This window comes from Homalodisca vitripennis, chromosome 1, assembly GCF_021130785.1.
Source record: "Homalodisca vitripennis isolate AUS2020 chromosome 1, UT_GWSS_2.1, whole genome shotgun sequence".
Classification (NCBI taxonomy): domain Eukaryota; kingdom Metazoa; phylum Arthropoda; class Insecta; order Hemiptera; family Cicadellidae; genus Homalodisca; species Homalodisca vitripennis.
The window spans coordinates 179,151,703-179,178,659 of record NC_060207.1 but is presented as its reverse complement, the minus strand read 5'-3'; the positions used below and the strand labels follow the sequence as shown (position 1 = coordinate 179,178,659).

The following is a 26,957-nucleotide window of genomic DNA, read 5'->3' as shown; positions in this document are numbered from 1 at the left end:
GTTCATACATTTATCGTTTAATTACAAATGATAAATATACTTTTCCTCTCAGTGTGCATATTAGTAGCACGTTAATTCTAGTAATGTAGACAGGATGAATTACATACAAGGAATACTAACTGAGTGCATCCTGCCAGAATTAATAATTAATTTAACTAATAATTTTTAAGAGTAAATAAACGTTTAGTTTTATTTGTTGAAACAATATACCATTTTAATTAACTTAAACTTGTCTATGAATTTTTTATTTAAGCTCTCTAACAAATAAAGCATTGCATAAGTTACTATATACAATAATTATTACATAAATATTTTACTGTTTAAAGAATATGGGTATAAAAGATTTGGATTGAATTCACTTAAGTTATTGCACATTCTCTCTGAAAGCTACCTGCTCCCTCCTCTAAGAGTTGTGCCCGCACACATCCTGGCAGTGATGAGATCCAGAGAGGCCTTAGCCGCGTCTGGGCAATACTGAGAGCATGGGCAGGAGTGGTTTCTTGTGCGACAGTCTGTAGTGTGCGACACAATGAGACCAGCTGAGCGGCCAGAGCCGACTGAGCTAGTGACGCCAACGCACTGGGCTGCTTCGTAGGAGGCATCACTCCATTTCGAGCCACCTGCAAAATTTCAGCTAACTCAGTTACTTGTACAAGATTAAAAAAGATATGTGTAAAGTAGACCAAAGAATTGTTTGTAATGTTTTTATCAAAAACATTAAAGAAAACTAAGATTTAGTAGAGACAGGTGGGTCTCAATCTTTGACAAAATCCTTTCTCTTGAGTATCAAACTATTCATATCCATTTATGGCTTATCCTGTCAGTACTTTTGAAGTTGTGCATATTTCTAAATGCAAGCAGTTTGTATTAATGACTAATATGTTAAATTTTTTATAAGATTTAAACTTTATTTATTTCTGAATAAAAGAGATTATTCTGGACTAAGTAAATTGCATTTTTACATATTTTATGTTTGATGAGATTTTAATTTGTATTGGACCATATTGAAAACCAAACTCTCAATGGGTACTAATGTAAGTTTGTCAAGACAGTTGGCCAGAGTTTCCTTCAGTTCCTTTTCTCTACAATTTATAAAATTCTACAGTAGTACTTTTTGGAACATGTTATGCCCAGTTTAGAAATGTTAATGGCAGTTGATACATGTAATGCCCAGCACTGTAGGAAGATTGATTGTGTGTGAAGGAAGAAGTCATTCTTATGACAAGCCAGTAGTGTTTTCACTAAAAGTTCCAAATTAATGTATATATCATCCTGTTGTATTGAAAGTTTTTAATTAAATTATAAAACGGTATCTATATTACTTTATATGCTGATTTATTTTTTACATCAGTTCAAGCTTTACAACACAGCAAATATTATCCACTATTTCATTGCCTGGGGTTTATAGAATTAATTAAAACTAAACTTATTTGCAAATTTACATAATTATTTTTAAATATATTAAAACAAGTACAATTTTTTATAATTGACTTATTTTCAAATATTTATTTTAGTTGTATTCTTATTATTAGTATTTTTTTTTAATTCTTGTAATTGCACGTTTCATTATAGCAAGCAGGTCATTATTGCATAAATTCAATACTTTGACTATTATGTGATTGGACCATTTCTTTTTCCTACACTCAAACATATTATACAGTTTTCTATTCTACGTCCTATTTATGTCTTCTCCCCAAACAGTACATTCCGTACATTTGGAAAATACTTAACAGTTTAACCCTCCAAGTGCCAGGAAGTGTTATTTTAATGATATGTTTAACTTAGCCCTGTAGCACTTGTGTATCTTTTCGATGCACAATCATGTTTTAAGCGTTATCAGAAAACTTCTAAACCTACATAATAATACATTTTCACTAGATTATGTCCTATTTAGAAGACAGATTCATCATACACTTATTTTGTATAAGTCTTAACTAATCAGATATACCCCGTGAAATGATTGTGATAAAAGTGTAATTCGATCAAGCTTGTTTTATGTCAGATATCAATACATTGTGTGATCGAGTGCTGAAATCTATACTTACTGTTTTTTATAAATTTATACATTAACATACCAGTTACTTTTGAATTCTTTTGCATTAAAGTTACAAAAACAAATTTAAAGATCCAATAGTCATTACATTTCTAAAATACTTAAGAAATTAAAATAAAGATTATAACTTAAGCTAAAATTTTGTTAAATCAGCATGGGTTAATTTTGACATTCTTATTCAACATTGTAACAATTGTTAATAAACAGCATTTGATTTCCTACAAGAGTATAAATACGTTATTTTTTATATCCCTTCTTGAAAAATATAGCAAATTTAGCAAACTTGACAAAGTTATAATGTAAAATTACACAGTTTCACAGTTCTGCATTAATTAGAAACTGGACTAATTTGTAAACTTACCCAAAGCATGGTGCAAATCGTTAAAAAATGATTAATTAAATAACGAGTAATTTAATTCACGAACAGGTCGTTAACTATTCATTAATTGCCTCATATCACTAGGCACTCATTATACTGCTAGAGCAACAGATTGCTGCTCTGTGCAAGTGCAACCAACTTAAAATAGCCTCACTTGAGGTAAATGAACGTTCTCCGGTAATCAAGTTTGATCGGTGTGACCGTCACCTAGAGCTGAGCTATTAACTGTTTGTAAACACAATATTATGTAATTGGCGATAACAGCATTTCTCTTCTACATTTTAACGACCACATTGTGTTGCCACTGACACACACACACGACCGGAGCCAGACGTATTACGTACGGCACGCAGACAACCCAAACAAGACAAGAGCCCGGATCAGCTGTTGCTGGCTGCGCAGAACGATGCGCAATTGTTCGTCCCGCTATGCCGCGACGCGCGCTTTTATATTACGTCTGGTATAGAATTGCTTTGCTATTGCCACGGTTCTCTTTCTATTTCTAGTACAGCAGTTTGAATTTGAGGCAGTAAACGAGATTTGTGAGCAAATTATACTTTCAGAACCAGCCTCACTTTAAGAGGCACGAGCAGAATTCCATATATACTATATGTATATTATATTATAGTATAGTAGTATACAAGAGCATGGAAAAGAGATAAACAAAAGTTAAAATGGGTAGATATGTAATGGAGATTATTTGTATATTGTTTTTATCATCGAAAAGACACCCAACCAATCGGGAGCGTAATTACAATTCAATTTTTAAAGATGTCACAGTGTAACTGTTATTTTGTGATCTGTATTCTGTGTACATGCTAGGATTTGCAGATTAGGCATTTTATTTTCCTATTGTTGGAAATGTAATATGAAGTGAAATATTAGTTAAATGTTGAGTAAGAAGTTCAAATTATGAGGACTTTCCCGCAATGGAATTTAAGGGCGTCTGCATAGTAAACAAATATAGTACAAAATAGAAAAATAGTAAAATCCATCTCACAACTTTAATAAAAATATTTAGACAGATCCCACTACTGCATTCAACTTTATTTTATTGAATACAAATTTAAAGTAGTAAATGTAGTGGCGTAGAATGAAAAATACTATACTGTGTAATATAATACGTTGCAATTTAAATATATTATATGTTTAATTTCAAAACTATGGAATTTTATTATTATTGTTCGATTTATGCTTTTATATCCCCTCCTACATCCAATGTTTTAACTATTATTGTGCTTACGTCCAATTTATTATTCACAGATTACAGTATTACTGTAGTATTTAGAAACTTGACTTAAAAATAGTGTTATTGTCGTTACCTTTTTAAACAAAGAGCGTGATTCATTTAGGGAGCGCACTAGAGCGATAAAGTGAATCAGCGCAGATCTGTCTTATTGTTGTAAAACCTTCTTCTTTTTTCCACAAGTAAGCCTGATCGATCTAGTAACATGTTCGTACCTGCTCGAATCCGGAAAGATATATCAATCATTTAGGCTACTATTTCTATAACAATTTAAAGGCTGTTGTTGTAGATGGAACTGGAAAGATATAAACATACTTTAAACTTTACGCGTGTGTCATCAAATACAATAACGGTAAGGAATCTATATAGTATGAGGGTTTTTAACGAGCTAGTGAAAAATATTAGTTGGAACCAAGTTACATATTTGTTTACAAATTCTATTCTTGACTGTAGGCCAAGAATAGAATTTGGACAGCCATAAAAATCGTGGGCACTTGAAGCTTTTAAATATAGGATACTAAAATGGCATTTAATTATTTTACTTGGCGTTTATAAAACAAGTTAAAAAGTATTTATGATAAATATAAGTATTGATAGTAGGAGGCGTTAGCAACAGTCCGATTTGAACATTCGATAAGAATTCGGACAAACATGAATACCATCTAATAATTTTGAAACAATCATAAAAACTGTTTTTGATTTTACATCTCGTCATTTAAATTATCACAGAAAACATTTTAGTTTTTGAGACAGAATTTGTTGTATACAGCGTTTCTAATTTAATAACCCCTTTGTATAAATGGATAATCTTGTTTTACGATTTGTCACCTGCAGAAGACATCACATCCTAGGTCTCGAAACGGTGTGTTTTGATTCTATTTGTTACTCGTAAGAGTATCAAATACCAGGTGTTACCATACATAATATATCATGTATGCAATGTATGAAAACTAAGTGTTTCAACAAATCGTCTGAAAAGTTTGAATATGTGTTTTTTAATTTAGTATCTGGGAAACAAACGTAACTGAAATAAAATTGTTGTTGCTTTTTAGATTTAATTGAATGTAAATGGGATTTAGTACTTACTTATGTCGTCGGTTATGCTAGTGAGTAAAAGTTGCTTCTCTTTTGCCAATTGATTTCATTGCTTTACAATAAGAATGTGCAATGATTAACTTGAACTCAAAAGTTGTACGTTTCTGAAATAAGTGTAATATTCTAAGTTGTACACATTTATGAGCTGAGGGAGGGTTAATTGAATGTAGTGTTACGTGACTAGAGTTTGGCGTCACAGTTAACAATAATCACGTACATTATTGTGCGCTGTCGCTGTGTACGCGTATCTCACTATTGTAGATTGATCCATCACGTCGGAGGTAATTTTGCGAACGTGATCGTCCTGGCTCCACAATGCAGGTGAGCGCGCCCACCTGTTGCGGTCATAAATCTGCGAGAGCAGCACGCGACCTTACCTAGGCCTGGTGGCTCGAGCTCACCGTACTTCACTGTAGACTAGGTGTAGTCTGTGCTCGATCGAGCAGCCTTTTATGTTTTTAAATTTCTCTTTGGTACCTTTTCAGAAGACAAAAAAATTATTGATAATTCCACGAGGAATTTTACGCATTTTTAGTATTTGGGAGAATTTTTAAACCACAAAAAAAAAAAAAAAAAACTTCTGAAAATAAAGATATAAACGTTTTATATGTATATGAATATAACAGTTTTTTTCCATTTGGAGAAATAAAGCTAATTTTCTGTAGTAGCCTAACTTCGTTTATAAAAATATTTCACTTTTGAAGCGATTGAAACCGTTTTTGAAGTATCTATTTGAAAGTAATTAAGAAAATGTTTTTGAACACATTATCAGCCTCGCTTCAAATTATCGGTTCCGAGCATTTTCACTTGTTCTACATAACAGTAACAGTATATAATGTAAAACAAGTAGAGTCGGATGGGGTACGAATTTCTCCTAAGGTAATATTAGTATTGATGCACCAACTATCATGTTAACGTGCATTGAAACGTATGAATATGTATGGTTTTTAACTGTAAACTTCGTTTTTCAATATTAGAAGTTCACAGTGTAGACATTTTTTTGTAAAATAAAAAAAAAACATGGCGATTAACATTCATAAGACTGCGCACACAAACACATGCTGCACGTCACTAAGTGTGAGGCATTACTCAATGTTTGATATCAGTCACTATCATGTTTACAGCTGCCGCTTACGTAAGCTAGAGTTGATATAGTGCGGAGCCTTGCGTAATATATCAGAGTAGAAGTATTCGAATTTGGATTTCAAGGTTGTAGTATATTTAAGAAATAATCAATACCTTGACTTCTGCTAAGGTAAAGGTTATAAAGTCATGGTGTCTGTGTGACCTTGACCTCACTGTTATGATATTAAGTTATTAGGAACATTTATATTATCTAGAGGTCTGGGTCCGAGTAAATTAAGCATATATCATAAGGGGGAAAAGTCGATTCTTATCTTTAATTGATATTTAATTGCAGTTCAGATGGTTTTCAGAGACAATGAGAATGTTAATAACGTATAAATAAATATTGATCAAGAAATTCGTACAGTTTTATACTCTATTGATCACCCCATATGGCTTAATTAAGTTATCCATGATAAAATAATTTGAACAATAGTACTATATTGTATTGGCATATAGTATGTTAGTTAATTGTACATAAATTAAATATTGTAAATATTAATAATGTAATTTAATGAACAAATTGACATCTCTGTAAAATTTTGTTTAAGCTTCGAAATTATAGGTTTAATTATGCCATATTTGTATGTTAACAGTAATAATGTGGTGGTAATTTTTATTAGCAACACTTAATTAGTGTAAAATGCATGTTTAGTAGACGATATAACGAAGTATTGATGGGTCCGGAAGAACGTAACTAAGGTCTTACCAACCAATCCAACAAAATAATTTTATCACAAATGCCTCTTATGTGTATTAAAACGTCATATGATTGTAATTAGTTTGTTAAAAATGGTATATATTCTGCGTTTTCTCCAAGGTATTTTGTTTACCGATGTTAATTATTATAGTTTAATTATTAATTTGAACATTTTGACCTCAAAATCAATAGAGTTAATTCTTGGACCAAGGTAAGCCCATGTACCAAGTCTAGGACCTGTATATCAAGAGTTATCGCATGGACGGATAGACAACCCTCTCGTAGTTGTTATTTTTAAATAGCTGTACAAATATATAAGGGCCTTTGGAGAAGCTTGTGTCCTCTAATTGCCCGTTCCCCTTTTTTTCTCACTGAGCCAGATATGTGGTGCGCGGGAATGGATCTTACTAACTCTCGTGTTTCCGAAGAGATATCTCTTGCATAACCAGCCGGCACGTTGTCTGCATCCACGTGTATAAACAAAGAGGTCACTGATAAGAGATGCGCGGCGGCGATGATAAAACAGTCTCGTGCCTGGGCCGGCCACCGTCTTATCACTGACAACCGGAACAGACCAGTAATATCCTGACGCGTGGTGTCTTGCACGTACACTGGCGCGGATGACGTTCAACAGTTTTGGTTTCTGTATTCCCTAGGAGGATGAAGAAGATTCGGAAATCGTAAAATTGTACAATTTCAATTAGACCCCAACTTTTTAATGTGATTTAATTACAATGTGGGTTTAATTTGTACGAGTAGTAGTAATTCAAAGATTAGGGAGTTTGGTATTTACTGTATTATTTCTCACATTATATTTGTATTATATTCGCAAAAATATTATTTCTCAATATACATACTAATAATAATTATTTACTTGTTTCATAAACATGCATGTTTGTCTCTTCGAATCTGTTGGAGGTAAGAAGGGAAGTTATAAAGACACATTATCCTATTAATAGTTGCATGTTATGATAATGAATTGAATTTTGATCCTAAACATCCAATACAAAATTGACATAAGTGAGTTAATTGATTTAACCTGAGTTAAGGCGTTGTGTTGCATGTGTTCCATACTCGGAAGTCACTTTCCAAATGCTTTTCCCTGTTTATAGAGCTTTTTCATAAATACAGGCCGATTTCATTCCCGTAAGTATCTAAATACACAATATATTGCATTAAGTTCCATATGGTAATTAACTCTACCGCGGAGTAAAATACATGTGGCAATACTGTATAATAATGTACGTTCAATAGAATTAAAATGTTGATTTTATTCAAAGTTCTTCACACTAAACACGTCTATTTATTCTGATTTCCCGGTTGCATATTATATTCCTGAAGTCATGGCTAAAAGCACTGATACTGTCATTTATGACGTTGGCCATTCACACTAACTTAGTTTCGTTATGACGTTGGCCATTCAGACTAACTTAGTGTCGTTGTGACGTATTTGGAAACGCCGCCACGTATCATGAATCCCAGTTTTAATGCGATAGTTATGCACAGCTCTGACTGAGAACAACACCTGATTATTCATTAGTTTTGTTTAATTCGCTCTCAAGCTGAGCTGTGGTAATTACCGGGGCAGAGCGCAATACAGACGTAGCGAAGGAGACGCAAAGTATGTAGATAAAAATCACATAAAAAATACGCGAGCGCTATGCCAGTGCCAAATAACCTCATAGTTGACGTGGGCGAGACTGTTAGTGATAGCATGATCTAATTGGTGTTTTAAAAAACTCTTACGTACACCTATATTAAATGCACGTACCTAAAATGGGCCTCGTTTGCTTAACTCTCCACCTGATGGTCCAATAAACATTTTTGGATTAATATAAAAAAAAACAAACAAACAAAGCTCTGGTAAATGCATATTTTTATAGTTTTAATTTTTTCTGGTTTACAAAATATATAACACTTATTGAATACTATTTAGCATATATATTTGTAAATATCTTAAACATATGCAGCTCAAGGACAAATACAAATTCAGTGTATCATTCTGTTAGTTTACTACTATCAGTTGAAAGGTTAATCAATACCACTTTATTTTCCCCCTTTTTGGCCTTTTTTACGATTTTCTCACAATAAAACTACACTATCGATATAGATAACTCCATATGGGGGTAGTGCAAATGTACCCTTTGGGTTGTGAGCTCCTTTACAGTGTGCCGCCCCGAGACATCGCCACTGTTGTGTTACGTCAAACCGTATCTCTGTATCACTCATTGTATTCTCCTCTGATCACGAATAAAATTGTTGCTTAGTGCACTAAGAAGCAACAAGGCTTTGAAAGTTATGACATTTTCTGTAGGTGCGCGCTAGACAGTAGATCTCCTAGTCGGACAATCATACTTCATTAAATGTAATTTTCATTAAATCACAGAACTATTAATAGCCAGCCACTTTCTTTTCAAACCACAATGTGGTGATGCAATATTATTATTCTTGCTGTCAATAGAGATGATACCATTATAATAGGCTGCAGTGTATGCATATTGTTATCTAATGAGTTTTATCACAGTTATTTAAACGTATTAGCCGAGGTGTAAAATCGATTTTTTCATAAATTTATTTTGTCAATAACGCGTTAGGATAGCGTTTGTAATTTGTATTACGAAAGGTCGAATTACACTTGAGAACCATCTGTGGTATAACATGTACTCAGGTATTGCGGGGACCAGATGAAAGTGCGACTTTCTCCGCGACTTTCCCTGGGCCTGGAGGCGAAGGTCGTCTACAGGTTGGTCAGTTGACGTAATCTGACGTCATTTTTATCTGTGGAGATCTGTGTTCCGATTCTTCGTCTTCACAAAATATTCTGTAATGACACAGTTAGTACTGGTTTGGTTTGGATGTAAAGTATGAACGTTTAAAATATGCTAACAACGATTTCAACTTTTTAGAGACTGTGTGAGAGATTTTGTATCTGTGCTCCGATTCTTCGTCTTTACAAAATATTCTGTAATGACACAGTTGGTACTGGTTTGGTTTGGATGTAAAGTAACGTGAACGTTTAAAATATGCTAACAACGATTTCAACTTTTTAGATCGAAATAATAAATATTTCCTCCATGACGGTACACCCTAAACATTGGGTGGCTCCCTATCTACTTGAGAGTACCAAGTACTTTTCCAGCTAAGGCGAGCAGTGACGGTTAGCTATTTGTTATTGTTATTCGATAACGAGAACGATACATCCTGGAACTACGCGGGATGACACGGAGCTTACTGGAAATACCGTGACCAACTGGAAGGCCTGAATAAATTGCTATGTTTGGTCCAATAACAATTTTACGTTATAAGTATGCAATCCGATAAAAGCATGAATTGGGATCTAGTTATATAGAAAGATCAGAGTTGTAGCTAAGCCCTGACTGAGGGTTGTTTCAACGCTTATTTATAGGGGCTCGGGAAAAGCCACACCCTTCCTCTGACTTCTCGGACAAATGTAATTTTCAGCGTGGATCTTGATTTTTTGAGCCCAAATTAAAACATCATATTGGTGGTAATGATTTATTGTTGTTATTTCCACCAAAGGCTAAAACTGACCAGGACGAAACCCCCTAAAATTGGATGAACGGCCTCGTGTCGTGACACTAAATTATTTAGAGTATATATTTCAATAGTTAAATCTATTCTTGTAATATTATGTTATCCCTCCTTATTTTTTTTTAAAACATGATATGTAATACGAATATCATAGAAATCTGTACACATAAAATTAGTAAATTTGATGCTAACCATTGGTTTCCTGGTTAATAAATTATGTCTTTCACGAGTTTAAGATTAGAAATGTTAAATAAAGCTGAAACCAAATTTGGATGATTTTTAGGAAGGAACATCACTAATTTAAGAATAGAGAAAGTTAATAAATATGCTAGTTTACGTCATTCACGACATAGTATCTCATAACGGCTGACCAATATTTTAAAAATCGCTTCAATACAAGAGTGTGCAAATGTGGCTAGATTAAATCTGCAGAGAGATTATTATAGCGCAAAGTTTAAAATAAGGATTGTAGAAAACACATGATTATAACATGTGTTACACCACATGATTATACTGTAACAACTGATCATTTGAAAGAATACTTCCATTCCATTATATTTTTCCAAACGTTTATATATTTATGGTTTTTAGAGAACATTCCACATTTTTACTAAATTATTGTGAATAATTAAAAAACCATAGATTCTATGAAAGTTTTTATTAAAAGTTGAGAACTGTCACCATTTGGAAACTGTAAATGATATTATATTTTTATTTCGTCGTATTATACATGAGTAGCCTATGCTCACAATGTGTACACATACAGACAGACAGAAAACAAAACATTTTCGGACAAATGGTTCGTTTGATCTGTTTCTTTTGACGCCCTGAACTGATTTCAGAAGTATCGGTCACTCGTTGTGAGGGGATACCATGTGTAGCAGATAGACTTATTACCTTGGTGCGCGTTACTAAATTGATTGCGTGAAGCATTTAAAACGATATAAAGACAAAACAGACTCTTTGTCTTGTAAAATATATGTAGCCAAATTTTTGTCCGTACTATTTTTTTCCAAGAACGAATATCTACAGTTTTTGTTCTAGAAAATTTCCCTACAAACGTTGAAAGTACCCATTTCTTTAAAAAAGATTTCAAGTTATGTTTATAGTAGGTACAAATTCATATTATTGTTCTTTATCCTAATTTCTTTAGCTCAGCACAGAAGCGAAGCTAGGTCCACAAGGCCCTTAAGAATAGTAAGATTTTAAAGAAGTTCCCCCGGAGGCTGCCAGTAGAGCCTTTGCTAGTTACGGAAAAACGCGGAAGTGTCACTTAAGACAGTACAAAAGTCCTTTTACTACTATTAATACAATGAGAGGTTTCCTCTACTTTTTTTAAACAGATTATAAAGATAATGTAATAGAACCCAATTTTTGTGCACATACGTGCAGAAAATGATACAGTAAATAAGACATTCTTCTAACCAGGGATCGTTATGACATTACTTACAGGCTCAGGTAGTTATTAATTACAGGGAAATTACACTCCTGAACCTGGTTCCCAGGATGGTGAGGTGAGAAAATAACCACTCAGTTCCCAGGGATGACACGCCATATGTCATAACAGGACATCCAATGTCGCGACCGTTATCTCTGACCATTTAGAAAACTCATCATTGAGACCTGACGTGGACCTGCATGTCTCCATATCACTGAGCGCATGGCTACGTCACAGCCCACATGGCCTCAGGCCACCATTGTGTGTGGACTTCTGACGTTTTCATGAGAAAACATTTCATGGGCATTCATACCAGTTAAGCGTTTGTAAGATGCCAACATTAGTTTAGCCAAACAAATTCATTAGTATTCATTATAAATTCAAATCGTATACATTTCATTTGGGCTGTATAATATGCAATGTCCAGTAAATGAATCATTCCAGTAGCGTATCTAGATTTTTAATTTGGTAGCAGACCCAAATTCGACATATTTCATATTGTGGGGAGGGGGCAATGGATCGTTCTTTTGAAAAATACAGTAATGTAATTCACCAAAGGGACAACCGAAGAAGACTCTGTACGCGACGACTTTTGAAACAGCAGTTCTATATGAAATCCTATGTAAACATTCGTGTTTAATGTAAACACCATAGGGAATAAGGTGTTTCGTGTTCTAACAGTGCGTGCAGGATTGACTTCAATAGGTTTGTAAGCTGGTTAGTTGCTGATGGAGGCAATGTTCAAAAGCTCGTCGTAGAAAATATTTAAAAGTTTTCTTTATAATTGGTTTTAATATGATTTGCATTACCGTGATCTTGCATTGATAAACGGCTTTGCAGAACTATTGTCTCATGTGAAGAAAGAATAATCAATTGTACAAAGTAAAAGTGTGCATTACTTAAGTAAGCAAACTTAATGCCCTTTTATTGGTTTTTATTTTGGGATATGTAACCAGATATATATATATATATATATATATATATATATATATATATAATATTTGTCTTACAAAACATGAAAATGAAACATTGGCCAGAAGTATGAATAGAAAGACTAACATTTTCTCAAATGCCAGTAAAGTTTTGGAGAGTTGTATTGGTTGGGTATATTGGCCAATGTGAGAATTGGGTAGTTGTAGAATGAGTCGGTGCACCACTTAACATTTGAAAAAGTCTTGATTTTTTCTGTAATTTTGATACGATATCAACTATTGTTACAGTAGTAGTAACACTAATTTAATACCAGTACCTAAGGTAAATACATATAATATACGAACATTTTCTTGTTTGTCTTGTTGAAGCTTACTTGAACTATAGGGATGTCTGTTTCAATTAGATCGATCGAGTTACTTATCTTAATGGCAGTGACGGGCGTTGCAAAGTGCCTAGAGAACGAATTGGCTTGTCTGCCAGACCTACACGATGTCCTTGTGAGGCAATTGATTTGAGGCCACCAACTCCACTGCATCAGTGTCTGGCGCACTCAGTGTAACAGAATTATGGACCTATTCGTTCTTGTACTAAAGTTACACACTCTTCAACAGTGGGGACTGTGTTATCCAAATATCATCCACAGGGCTTCCTTTCTTGACGAAAAGGAACCCTGGAGGATTTGATGTTCAGTTAATTTATTTTAACTCTCCAGAGACACATTTTTTATTACATCCCAAACACTTTTTTAGTCATTTAAAATGTTTTGTTGGCACAGGGAGTTTTTGGATTCCGTTTAAATTAAGTTGGTAGTCTTTTTTGCTCCGTCCAATACTTGTTTCAGTTAGTTCTACGATTGCCTCTATCCAGTCACCACAGAAATTTGCGTTGGGGTTTGTTACACCCCAATGTGCCTGCCGCGTTCTAGTCAAGGGGTTTTTTTTACACCCCAGTGTATCTGCGGCGGTCCAGTCAAGGGGTTTGCTACATCCCAGTGTGTCTGCCGCGTTCTAGTCAAGGGGTTTGTTACACCCCAGTGTATTTGCCGCGTTCTAGTCAAGGGGTTTGCTGCACCCCAGTGTATCTGCCGCGTTCTAGTCAAGGGGTTTGTTACACCCCAGTGTATCTGCGGCGGTTCAGTCAAGGGGTTTGCTACACCCCAGTGAGTTTGCCGCGTTCTAGTCAAGGGGTTTGTTACACCCCAGTGTGTTGTTTGAATAAACGTTTTTTGGTCATTGTTTTATTTAGCTTATTTATAAGTTAAGTGACAATTAAGTAAAACTTGTTATCTTTTAAATTCAAAATGGATTTAGGAATTGATTCAATAAGGGATCTTCTTTCTGTAGAAGATGATAGTGATATGAGCAGTTTATTTGTTGGGAACAATACTAACGAAGACCCGGACTTTATACTGGAAGATACGGATAAATTTGATAAAGAGGATGCTGATGAAGATGAAGTTCCTGAACCAAATGTAGAAGAAGCTGGTCCTATACAGCCTACTGGGCGAGCACTTGTGCAGCTGTGCATCTTTAATGTACCAGACTTGTAAATGCACGTTTTGCTAAAAATGGACATGTGTGGAGTATTAATAAACCAGAAAGAAGAGACCGCCTTCATCGCTAAATATAGTGAATTACTTACTGGTGTTAAAGGGCAGGCGAAAGACGTAAGCACTCCACTACATATTTAGAATTTACTTCTTGATCAGGCTATTTTAGCAGAAATAATACCCCATGGCCGAAAAATTCAAGGGGTTCATAAGAAGCTATAATAAAGAAACCTGTAATAGAGAACTATTAGAATTTTCGGGTTGATCTATCTTTCTGGAGTACCTACAGAGAAATTGTCACAGAAACCTACGGTATATAGACAAGAATGCTGTAAATTCAGTTGTATTGTACAATTTAAAAGTTGAAACCCAAAAAATGAAGAGATAAGCTTTTCTAGAGTTTGGCATTAGCATTGGTGAAACCTTTTTTTCTAAGAAAGAAGTGTCCACAATCCGCCGTAGTCTTCATATTTGAATGTGAAACAATGAGCATTGACCATTGCACTTCAATCTGCATTAAATAATTAGAGTAAACACTCATCCACTGAAATACACATTTAGAATGGAATAGTTTGATTTTCTCGTATTGTACACTAAATTGTATTGAACCATACCTTCATGTTTTGGCTAGAAAGGAGGTTTCGATAGAAATATTTTTTTCTCTTTTTTCTACTCAATCTACTAAGCTTTTGGTCAGAATAGTATGCGATTCCATTGCTCACTTCAAAAGAACTATTTATTTAACGGACCACATGGTTTTTTTGGTTAATATTTTTGTCGTTTGAGTTCCCGTATATGTCACTTTCTTAAGAACATAAAAAATAGGAAAATGAATTTCAGATCACTTCACAAGTTATAAGAGGCAATTAAAGTTGAAATTTTTCAAAGATGTCATTATTTAAAAAAATTTCTTTCTTATTATTGATTATTTTTCTGTGAGCGCTATGTCTAGATGGTGCCCACAGAAAAATTTATATGCATCCAATTTTTCGTCGAATGGGGATGGCTTAATAGTATTGTATCTATTTTCATCTATTTTGGAAAGATAGCATAAAAGACTGCGTTTAACATAAAAAAATTACCAATCCAAACGAAAAAGTAGTAACTGTATCAAGGAAAAAATTTAAATCGTTTATATTTTCGTCTCATGCTGGGGTATTTGTACTCCCATTACTACTCACCAAAAGTTAAATTTTGGTTATATACTTTATTTCTTCCACCAAGAGAATCGATTTCTCCACAGGTTTCTCCTCAGTCAGATATGGGGTGGATACAATATTTGACAAAGCTGAATGACAACGTCTGTAATGTGTACAACAAACACAGGTTAAGTGTGACATCACGTTATGTACGTAATTGTTAATTAATAGAGTTGAGCCACCTCGCGCAACTGTAAAGTCAGGCGAGCGCCGAGCTCATTATGTTAAACGTAGCTTGTTAGGAAATTTCAGCGGGGTTACGACTAAGTTTGCTCAACCGTTCTTCCAACGCCTCAATTAAGCGTCTGCGAGAAAAGCTGTCTGTCTTGTCTCCAAAGAGTTGTTTCTGTCTCTGGGCTAATAATAATAAGACATCGCTTCAGAATGTGTGGCCAACCGGATAGTTAACTTCAAGTGTTGAATGTTCAGCGGATCTTTACTAGTTATATTTTGTACTGTTGAAAACCAGGCAGAATCTGTATTTTGCATCCACCTTACAATCGTATTCCTTATTAAATTACCTCTTTCATTTTTAATAGTCATGTTCCAATTTCTGTCTATTTCATGAGTTCGATTTCGTGTTGTTCGGAATTAGTCAGAAGCTGTTATATTGTATCTACCTTATAATCGTATTCGTTATTAAATTGTTTTATTTTTAATAATCTATTCCAATTTATGAGGGCCCAAAAATAATTCTGGAAGTATTTTTTTTTTATCTCTTAAAGGAGTTGCATTATATATTATATGCACTGTATACAATAGTTTTTGCTATTTATACAAATTCACTGAAGATATATTAGTTTTGTGTTATACAATTATTTTAAACGAAACTAGCTGTAAATGTAACGTACAAAAACTTATTTATAAAATAACGTACATTTTCAATACTGTTGAGTGTACACGTGAAATGTTTTAGAAAAATAATGTTTATAATAGCATAATACATTGTGCTTTCATTTTTTTATTTCTTTCAACTTGTTCTTCTCGGGTTTTTTGTTGTTATCTTAAACCAATCCACTCAAACCTTTCTTAAGTATACATTCAATATTTGATTGCTCTTTCTCTCTCTCAGGCATTTGTGAGGTATACCTTCTAGAATCTTATTCTGTTATGTGACAGGCGCTATTTCGAGGAGTGTTTTTCTTTCTTTGACATCTGTGAGCATTCCGCACCAAGAATATAATATAGAAACATTACCTGACCATTCTTGTAAAACAAGGTAAATTATTATTCCACAGAATATAAAATTTCAATAATAACGATTACAATGTGATGGTTTCGTATTGCAAGTTTTGGTGTGGGTAACAAAATAGGATCTTCAACATTCACGTTTATACTTAAATTAATATCAAGAAGACACTCTAAAAACGTAAAATTTCCTTTTTCGTCACAACGCTCTGAACATATAAGAGTTTGAAACTGCTTGGCCATCATTGAAATGCCTTTAGAGCACTAGTACCTGTAAACTCAATAGGATCTATCACAGAACAAAGACAGTTTCTTTGGTCCGTGGGGTCTACGAATTATGGGACTACTCAGTTACCCTTTGCGCGGTTTAAATCAGCTTGGATTCGGGAATTTTATCAACAAATGCTTGAAAGAGACTAAGATAACCTTGACTTTCGAGCCGGTACCGCAGTAAAAGACTAATTGATTAATATTCCACTAATTATATAACGCTAATTGCATATCACATTATGAACATGTTGTTCTGCTATTTTTCAAATTCAATGTCAACTGACTTGACATTTCAGTATCTCTCATGCCAATGATTTTTTTGTCTTGTGCTACCTACCATTGCTTATGTTGTAATCATTTTTCTCAAATTTAGCCTATAACTTGAACCGTGTTAGAAGCGAACATATTTTGTCAAACGTCTACGTGAGCAGATAAGGAACGCCGTCCTACCTCTGGCAACGCTAGAGGGAGAGATAGAGATGGAGCTAGAGATAGATGTCAGTAAACATGTTTGCCTACTAGCGGTGTCGAGGTGAAGTGTAGACCAACAGTCGCCCGCACGTTAGTAAGCAGTTAAATATTTATCTCTAGTGCTTGGTCTTCAGAGGATTATCTCGAGTTGAGGAGTTATGGAGCATTACGAAGTGGCAGATTGTTCAAGTGGCGAGTAATGTGACAGGCCCTCCACCTCAGATTCCTCTGAAACTGTTCCACAACTACTTCTCGCTCCAGACAGAGGCACAATACTTGTGGCAATACAATGTACAACTTATGGTCTCCAATAGTTAACAGTGTAGTCTACACGTCTAAATAAATCCAACACACGAATACGTGTGAGGTAACCTATTAATGTATCCTATAATATGTTAATTAAAAAAAAACACAATGTAAGAAAAAAAAGTAAACCTAGATTTAATGGGTAAAACACGTAATGTGGCCTCTGGAGTTTTAGTTAGGGTCTCGTGTTTGTTAGTGCCATACCCACTCGTTTCATAAATTGTATTATCATGTCCCAAGCACTTGTATGAGGTTGTAATTAATTTCCATATAAAGTAAGGCAATTTTATTTACAGTATTACATTCTATTAGGATCTCCATGCTGGGTTTAAGATTTTTTATAATGTGTTCTTTATAGCTACGCTAAAATATATTAGCGCTTTAAAAAATAAGCACGAATTTCAACAAATATGTACTGACAATATTTTAACGAAACAACGATTTTAGAAACTTCGCATTTGTAACTGTATATCAATAGATTAAATATGTATAGAAACACATACAATGTTATATGCCAAAAGTAAATACGTAAAGAGAGAATAATTATATTGTATTGATAACTATAGTTTTAGTATTATTTGATTTTAGCGAAATATTTCATATATTGTGTTTACAGACATTAAGAATACTTACGTGTCGCATATACTGAGTGTGTTCGGAGAACAATAATTAATTGTAATGTTGGAGTGTTTCGTTTGAGGACTGTTATTTACTTGACCTTTGTGGCGTAATTTTTAATATCTTTGTAGAACGATTATTTTAAATTTTTTTAGTCCAATAATATATAAACAGTGTGTCCCAAATTACCAGGTATGTGACTATATACTGGCTAAATATAGTTACGAGTATCTATAATCGCCCGTATGAATTACAATATGGCAAACATAGTAGACCTATTTTAAAGTTTGATATTTTAACGGAACAACTCATACACATATTACTGGGCAGGTTTTGTTGCCTATTGCAATCATACTTTCCCTAATTTTGTTTTGAATCATAACTCAAGATCCAAGAACCAACTTTTTATCTATTTTATTTACATATGCTGATGGTATTGGCTGATACGCATTAAGGTGGCCTTTTGAACACAACTGTCATAAATTGTAACCGAGCCCACTACACTTCGGATTAACAATGACATGCAGACGTACCTTTCGTACTTACTTTTATGAGACGGCCCAGTGATATGTATAACCTTTTGAAGTTTCAAAGGGCAGAAGTGGTTTCAGGTTATGAAAGGTATAACACAACGTTTCGAGGAGTGGAATCTAGTCTCTTCGTCAGGTAGGGGAGGTATTAATGCACACAAAAATAGTTTCAGGTACAAAGCGTAGAACTACAAACGTTGAAACATGTTACATACCATTTACCATAACTTTTAGCTCAAAACAGGTTTGTCGTCTTTTAAAATGTCAAAATCTTGTTCGTATAATGTTTCGATAGTCATGTGTGAATAACATTTCAGCCATTTAAGGCTAGCCATAGGCCAATATGTCGTACGAAATAACCTTGGAAGGCTTAAACACCGATGTATGATCAGTATGAAAACTTAATGTGGCAATTGGGAGTGACGTAACTTTCTTCGAACTGTGCCGATGGGGATATTACTTGTTCAGTTGTTGATAACACGAAGCTATGAACGGTTCTCTACGTTTCCTCTTTTATTGATATCAGTGTAAATGTTTTTGTTTTAAATCATAATAAAACAATTTTTGTTACATTCTCACTTGAATTATACCATGGAATTGGTTTAAGATAATTGTTTATGTAAAATCACCATTGAATTTTTTTGACAAAAACTAACCTATCTTACCATGGCCGTGAAGTGATTAAACGATTAATAAGATAGCGTTTTACATATATAATCTTATGTATGTAATGCCAGTTAAATATAAATTATTAAATCAACGTGTAAATGGATACAAATTTGCTCCAGTTCAGTTTATAGATTGATAAATAGTCCTGATATTGAAGTCATACAACGGAAATATTCCGAACCCGGGAGTCAATATTATCACATTGCGTGGACACTTGTTTATACTATAAAGTGTAGTATCAAATTAAACCTTTTTACGAACATGACCATTTCATTCATTGCGTAATACCTTATATTCGATCATGTATCTAATATATGATATTCTCAACTCGGGTTGAATTTAGCATCACGCCTAAGAAGCAGGAGCCAAGTGTTTGACCTTTATGTTGTCGGTGTGACGACATTTCGCTTGCAGTAGTCGTTAGGGTAGAGCTGGAATTTCCGCACGAACCTAATTTGCTCACATCGTAACCGGAAGTACTTAGCGATATCATGTTATTAAATATGGTACAGAAATTCACAGCAATCATACAACATACGAGTTTATCTCGAGAGGAAATCAAAAGTCCAAGAGAGTACAAAGGCTGTCGTGATCGATGGTCGTTCGAGAGATTTACTACGTAGGCAGTTAAGGTAAGGTAGAGGAAGTAAGCTGTAGGCAGTTAAGTTCTTCAGCTATCAATATTCAAGTACACGTAGTGGCGCGGCATGGCGGCACTTTGTCAACATGAGTGACCTTCACTATCAGACCTTGAAGATAGCTCAGAGATATGTTAACTATCAGCAGCCTTTGTTATGCGCTTCCAGCAGATAGGTGCTTTCAATCTTTTTCCTGTTTATGACTTCATTGTGTATTGAAATATTGAACATCTCACTGATAATATGCTGTGTAAAACCTTCAATTATTAAATACACTTAGTTCAAGGTAAATAGGGGTAAATGTTCATTTATGAAATAAAACGAGTTATATTTGTAATTTATGTGTTTTATACCTTCCATTTAAACATATACAGAGTACAGTAACAACATATGCGTCACTTACGTTTGGGCAACCCCTTGGATGTCCAGGAGGGTTACATCACAATGTGAATCGATAAGTCTAGTCTTCTGCGGGGAGGGTTGCTGTAGGAATGGGTTACGCCCCCTCATTGATAAGGGCTGTTACTAGCCTGGACATGAGGGAGTGCTGTTCCTACCAAATTTGACTGGAAGATATCAGTCCAGTCAAATATCCAGAGCTAGCATCCCCTTCTTCCAAGGTGACATGACTGATAGTGTCCGCTATCCCTCCTTATGGGATCTACTCATGAGGCAGTCCCTATCCCCAACCTTACCCGTCCTGAATATAACTGAAGTGCTTTCACTCCGGAAGAGCAAGCGCATTAGTCCTTTGTACGAAAAGGGCTGTGCAATGAGACTAAATTAAAACTGACAATTAATTGTGAAAAATTTATGATGAAAATACATGAGTCTGCCCACAAGCTAAGTTTACTGTGCCCATCCGCAAAGTACAAATAAAAGGTTTGTATTATGAGTTGGATTCTATTCCGGTTATTTTTGTTTTTAAGTCAACATAGTTCTGTCTTTGTCTTTTGGTATCGTAGTGATTTCGTATCGAATATGAGAACGCTCATGTGAACGATTTGTACAGAAAAGTCTTATGTTACGGAATGATTTAATAAATGCAATGCACCGAACAATAGTCGCAAAGAGGATAATGTTTGGAGCTTGGAGTGAAGAAAAGGTAAACTATATGTTACAACAAGATAGTGGAAGGCTGGGGTAGAAGACAAACAGTTGGTGTGGCCAGCAAAGAATTACACATATGAGGAAACGGCGATTAAACGTGAAGAACATAAGTTCAAATATCAGACCTAAAACTCAGTCGTAACTTATTGTGTAATGAGAATCCAGCTTAGGGGTGATGCAGAGGAAACATTTATTAATATATATGTATAAGCTAACAAAATGTATGACAATCCCCTAGTCGCACAGTGATAACATCGTAGGTACAGTCCGCTCGTCGAGGTAAGACTGTACCGCGATGCCTATAATTACCTGTATAATGTTGTTTTGACGGTTATAGTGTGGCACTGTCAGGAAGTGGATACGTTCCACAGCAGATTTCCGTCTCACACTCAGGGTCAGTGCGGCGGTTTGTGAAGCTCGTTCCGGTTTAATGTTCTTGTTTGTGATTCTGGTCTAGTTTGTGGATGCCGAGTAACTGAAGATAAAGAAACAGGTTTTACATAAGGGGTGAAATTCACAGCGATGAAATGAAACGAACATTTTTGAAAATTAGAAAGAGAAGGTGGTGAAAATAAGGGATAACGGAACCACTCAGTGAGGTATGAATGAAAGAAATCCAAAATGAACGATCATAAATTTATGGAAAAATGAAAAGAATTTAAGAATTTAGAAAAAGATACAATTTTGTTCCTTAGTTCTTAACAATGTGATTACAACCGAGATTATTTTAACTGCACACTACAAAACATCCGGCTTTAGTAGGTTGTATAAATTGTTTCATCGACGAAGTCCATATTGGAAATATGTAAGAAAACGTTTTTTTCGGACTAACGTGATACAAAGTAGTACATTTATTACTTGTCTCGTAGCGTGGACAATGCTATCGACTCCCGCAATAAAACTCTCGAAAAGAGTATTGAACGACATTTTTCATCACGATGTAAAAAAGCACACGACATATTTAAAAAAATTATCTGACATTTCATAGTCTAGTAATTATTCTTCCATAAGGAAAGTAACACTATTTCATATGTAATGTTGTGTGATAAAATCAGCCGTTTGAACATAGGACGGCCAAACAAAGAGCGGGAATTACACTGATGGAATTTCAATTGTTTATGAAGGGAAAGACATGTTTACATAGGGAGAGCAATGTTTGGGAGAGGGGAAAATCAGCTGACTTCGCTACGAGGGAAAACGGTGACTTCGCAGATCTCAGCAGTATTTGAAGTAGCCCACTACAGTACAGAGTGATGAAATCCAATCATCCTTATGTCTCTGTAGTGCCAGCTTTGGAGATTATAATTGTAACGTGGGTGAATACCAAGGAAAGACCGTTGTAGAATAGTGTGTATAATGCTAAACCAGTATAAAACACAGTAGATAACCAGATCAAGCAACGCCGAGCGTGGCTGCTGCTTGGACAGGTGACCGCTGAGCGATCCTGTCCTTGCAAGCGGCCCGCCTGCCCGGCCATTGGTGGTGGTTCGGAAGTCACCTTTAAGCCGTTGGTCCCCAGGTTAAGTGTTAGAGAGGGCTTCTTAGCCCTAACTTCGCCTGGTAAAATAAGACATTCTTTACTTTTTTTTATGTAAAACAAAGAGGCCACTGGGTCATATCACTTTGTTTAATATTTTTCTTCATCGAATGTGTTTTTGTACTTGGAGATTTTTCAAATCTCACTGAAAATGGTTTTAACTCTCGTAATGAATCATTTCGAAGACGTTGTTTCCAAAAAGATCTATCAAGTATTAGTTTTAGTTTATATTTACTTACCAAAAAATTGTTTGTTTATATTTACAATAAAAACATCAACTCTGTAGTGTTTAATTAAGTGAAATACTATTGAGAGTCAGTCGGAGGAAACCGGATTTAAGCTTCAGTGAGCTGGTTGTGCGCGCCGCCCCGCGCTGAGGCCAAGGCATCTCAAGATCAATGTCACACCGCGGTCGCTATAATCGGTACGATAGTAATAGAGTGAACTTCGGATTGTTTTTATGCCCCCCCCCCAGTTTGCCTTTTCAAGGCTCTCCTGGGTTAGTGTGAGTTCGGATCAGTATGGAGATATTTTATTAAGTATCAGACACCTTTGTAACTTTTCGCCGTTCCCAACGAAAACCCTGTTTAAAGGCTAGTTTGAAAAGCCCCTATAAACGTTACTATTGTTTAGTAGCATAAATACCTCGCATTGTGTGGAAAGTTAGATAGCGCCCATAAATAAATAATATTGAATTCATGATCCATATCTAGTTTATGTGAGAGGTGGAAGGTATTCTTGAGTAAATGTTAGCCAGGTAAGATTACTGAGATATGGGTGTCCGCATTCCCATTAAGAACATTAGTTCTGAACGGTTCATTTAAGGACAAGAATATGAGGAAACTCCTCATTGCACTTGTCGTGAAAGTACATTTGCGCTGCTTCAGGAGTGACAGATATTCAGGATGGTTGAGGTTAAGATCACATAAGGAAGGATAGCGGGCACTACCAGCCATGTCACCTTAGAAGGATGGGAGGCCTAGCCCTGTTCCAGCTTCTCCTAGTCGGGCAGGAGAAGTAATACACCCTCATGTTTAGAGTTTAAAAGGCTTTTAATATTAACGGAGTGTCGCCCACTTCAACAGTCGTCCTCCACAGTTAACTAGTCCTATCGACCAGCCCTTTCTACCCCATTATCTCGACTTTTGCGGTCAGTGATGTGCCGATTAAGGACACTCTTGTGTTGCCTAGATTTAAGTAACAAGGGTTTGTGTTTCGAGTGAATGGTTGTATAAACCAGCCAGAAGTGAACTCCCCGGGCAAATAATATTAGTTACCAGAAAGCTCAAGCAATAAAAACAAGATTTAACTAAATACAAATAAAATTACGAGATTATCAAAGTGTTACCATACACAAAGTGTCGAGAATTATGCTCTAATTTCGTATAGTATAGATGTAATCTAGGCATTCAATAAAACCTTTTAAAATTCTATAAAAGTTGTTTGATATTTTTAGCATATTAGTCATTCTTTGGTTTCACCCCACAGCAACAACAACATTGGCAATCTCGCGACTTCAAAGCCTTTATTATAAGCGGTTACGTAAGGCGGATTGTTCCAAATATAATACCTGGCCCGCAAGCCATTGTTATACAACCCGCGGTACGCGTTCTACGCGCCGCTCCGCGCCCTCTTTATGCAACATTTGGTGTTTATTATGTAGTATTAAGTAGACGAGCGTGATATTCTAAACCTCAGGGACGTTAAAGGTCACGACCCAGATCGTTCGCTGCGCTCGCTCTGTGATGGAACGTCAAAATTTGAATGATAATAATAATAATAATAATAATCTTTATTGCGTCAACAATTATTACATTGCATGCATGCGTCAAGTACATTCATAATAATATACAGTTCCATTGCAGTTATGAATTGTATAGTGTTAGTTGAAGTTGGTCCGTTGTACAAATAAATTATGATATAGTGTAATTTCGATAACGCAAACAGAACGAATAAAGTATTAGGAAAACTGTCTGTATACAAAGAATCGTTCCTTATTGTAAATTATTATATATGTAAGGTACTAAGCCATAAACTTAATTATAGTACAATATATTACAAAAGTATGTTTTTGTATTCATATAAGACAGCAGTTCATATAATTTTATTATGGTTGAAAATTGCATAATTGTAGTTTTTACTAGTAAGTATTTACTAGATGAGCAAATTAACCGATTAACGCATGGGATTCCAATACTGTAGCAGCCGTTATCTAGCAATACAGCAGTGTTGTCGGAAGGCGTCAACACAATATTACATATTACATTTTCCGAATAATTCATTATTTCTCAAGTTCATTATAAAGATATTGGAAATCTGAAAAGTTTACAGCTTTATTCATTTGAACTGCAGGTATGTGTGGGGCGTTGTTCTGTGCTGTGTTGTGTTAGTTTGATTCCGTTTTGTAGTTAATCTTTTCTTATTTAATGCCAAGTAACTGATTTTATAAAACATCTTCACGTTTTTTATGCCTGATTAAGGCAGGTTCAACATCATATCTGTATAATGTTAACTTGGATGCATGCTACAAGGGGTTACAGTTTAGGTTTTCTAAAGTGAAAAGATAGCATTTCATTAAAATATTTTGTCAATATTAACGACTATGTCCGTAATCCTATTAATCTTTTGTATAATTAAAGTGTTCACTAGATCCATTTTCTGTAACAGTCACAGCTTGACTGATCGTCAAAATTGGTAGTTCCCTCATTTAACTTATATGTCGATTTAATTGGTCCATCTAATGATAACTCAGCCGTCGCCTTCAGCGATCCGCCTCGTAGACGAATAGACCATTTTTATGGACTCAAAAAGCACCAAATATGGCGTATAGGCTTTTGAAAAAGTCAACTGCCGGACCAAGATGGCGGATCTCTTATACTAGCTGTCCGAGTTCCGAGCGTTATGTCAGTACATAGCAGTTTATTGTTGTGCAACCCATATTATGCGTGAATCTTTATTTCTTTCCGCTTTACACACACACACGCGCGCGCGCCTCAAAAACTATTCAAATTAATTGCCAGATATATTTTATAGAAAGTACAAATAGTATTGATAACTAGTCTAATACATAAACGAGCAAAACAAATTCGAGTGAACATACGATAAATAACAGTAACAAAATGAGGTAGCGGCCAAAGCAACTACAATATTGCATAGGCCTACCAGGTAACCGGATGTCGTATGTTTTCTTTCCATTCTCATAAACTTTCTAAAACGGTTCCGTTGTCTAAAAGATTTTTATGACCTTATTTTCGTTCCGGTATTATACTCGTGCACACACCTTCAGAATTGAACGGGTAGCTCACGAGTGGAAAGTCTACATGGCGTGGAAGTCCGCAGGAAGTTACAGCACACGCATGGCACTGTTTCAGCCTTGTGCTGGTTTACGAAAAAGTAGATCCTTTGAAATGTAAACCTTTTCCACTAGGTCCATTATACTGGGACATTACAATACCAGGTTTAAAAGCTACGAGTATACATACATCCGTACGAGCACGTTATCTTTATTGTCTTGGCAATTTGGACTTTGAAAGAAAACGATTTTAATTTATTTCTATTTCTTGATTATTAGTTGGTTAGAATTGTGTATTATGTTTTACTAATATAACGCCTACTAGTATAAGGAAATAATTATACCATCCTTTTCCATTTTTATTTATGTATAAAGCAGATTGCCACAGACGGACAGACAGACAGACGGACGAACTGCCCTTTGACCTTTTGAACCCAAAATCAATATAGTGATTTTTTTGACCAAGAGGAACCTATTTATTAAGTTTCAAGTCTCTAGGACCTTTCTATCAAGAGTTGTACAGACTGACAGACTAACTGGTAAGGGCACGGTTTGTAAGAAGGCCCTGTCGGATACTAATAATAAAAATAAAAAAATATATAAACTCTTAAATGACTAATATAATAAGAGTATATTATTTTTAATATAATAGCTGTAGGAATATCAAAAACACCTATATTTCGCTCTTAAGATCAACAATTGTAAGACTAATGTTGTTACAATTTCAAAATAATGGCATTACAGTATACTATGGTTACAATATTCCAACAACTGACAAGACGGCAAAGGCAAAGGGCGGGGATGTTGTGATGCAAACACTTGTTGAAGGGATGTCGGTGAATTGGCTCCATACACGACATGATTTTCATACCTTTCAACCCTGCGTTTAATGTACCCAGTTGACCGAAAGGACGTGCGGACTTTTACGACACAGTGTATTTTCACAATGAATTTCTCTACATGCTTCCCAAACCACGAAGTCGTATATATCAGATAAATCGCTTAACTTATTGTTGTTCGTGTTTATAAATTAGTTCGTCACTTTAGGTCGAATTGTAG

At 35.1% G+C, this 26,957-nt stretch overlaps 2 protein-coding genes across 3 annotated transcripts in view; one reads left to right on the top strand and one right to left on the bottom strand.

Moving 5' to 3' along the window:
• LOC124352794 (tubulin polyglutamylase TTLL5) overlaps positions 1-26,957 on the top strand; it is a 158,258-nt gene that overhangs the window by 24,980 nt on the left and 106,321 nt on the right. The gene's annotated exons all lie outside the window — the stretch shown is intronic.
• Positions 1-26,957, bottom strand: part of LOC124352795 — a 38,503-nt gene that overhangs the window by 6,139 nt on the left and 5,407 nt on the right. The window contains exons 1-2 of one of the 2 annotated variants that reach the window (XM_046802468.1): positions 2,415-2,796; positions 392-620 (exon numbers count right to left, since the gene is read on the bottom strand). In XM_046802468.1, the coding sequence (XP_046658424.1) occupies positions 392-620; positions 2,415-2,423 (238 nt within the window). In that variant the 5' untranslated portion in view covers positions 2,424-2,796. Of the gene's footprint in view, positions 1-391; positions 621-2,414; positions 2,797-26,957 lie in introns of those variants that run through there. The other variant, XM_046802469.1, reaches the window with a different exon arrangement.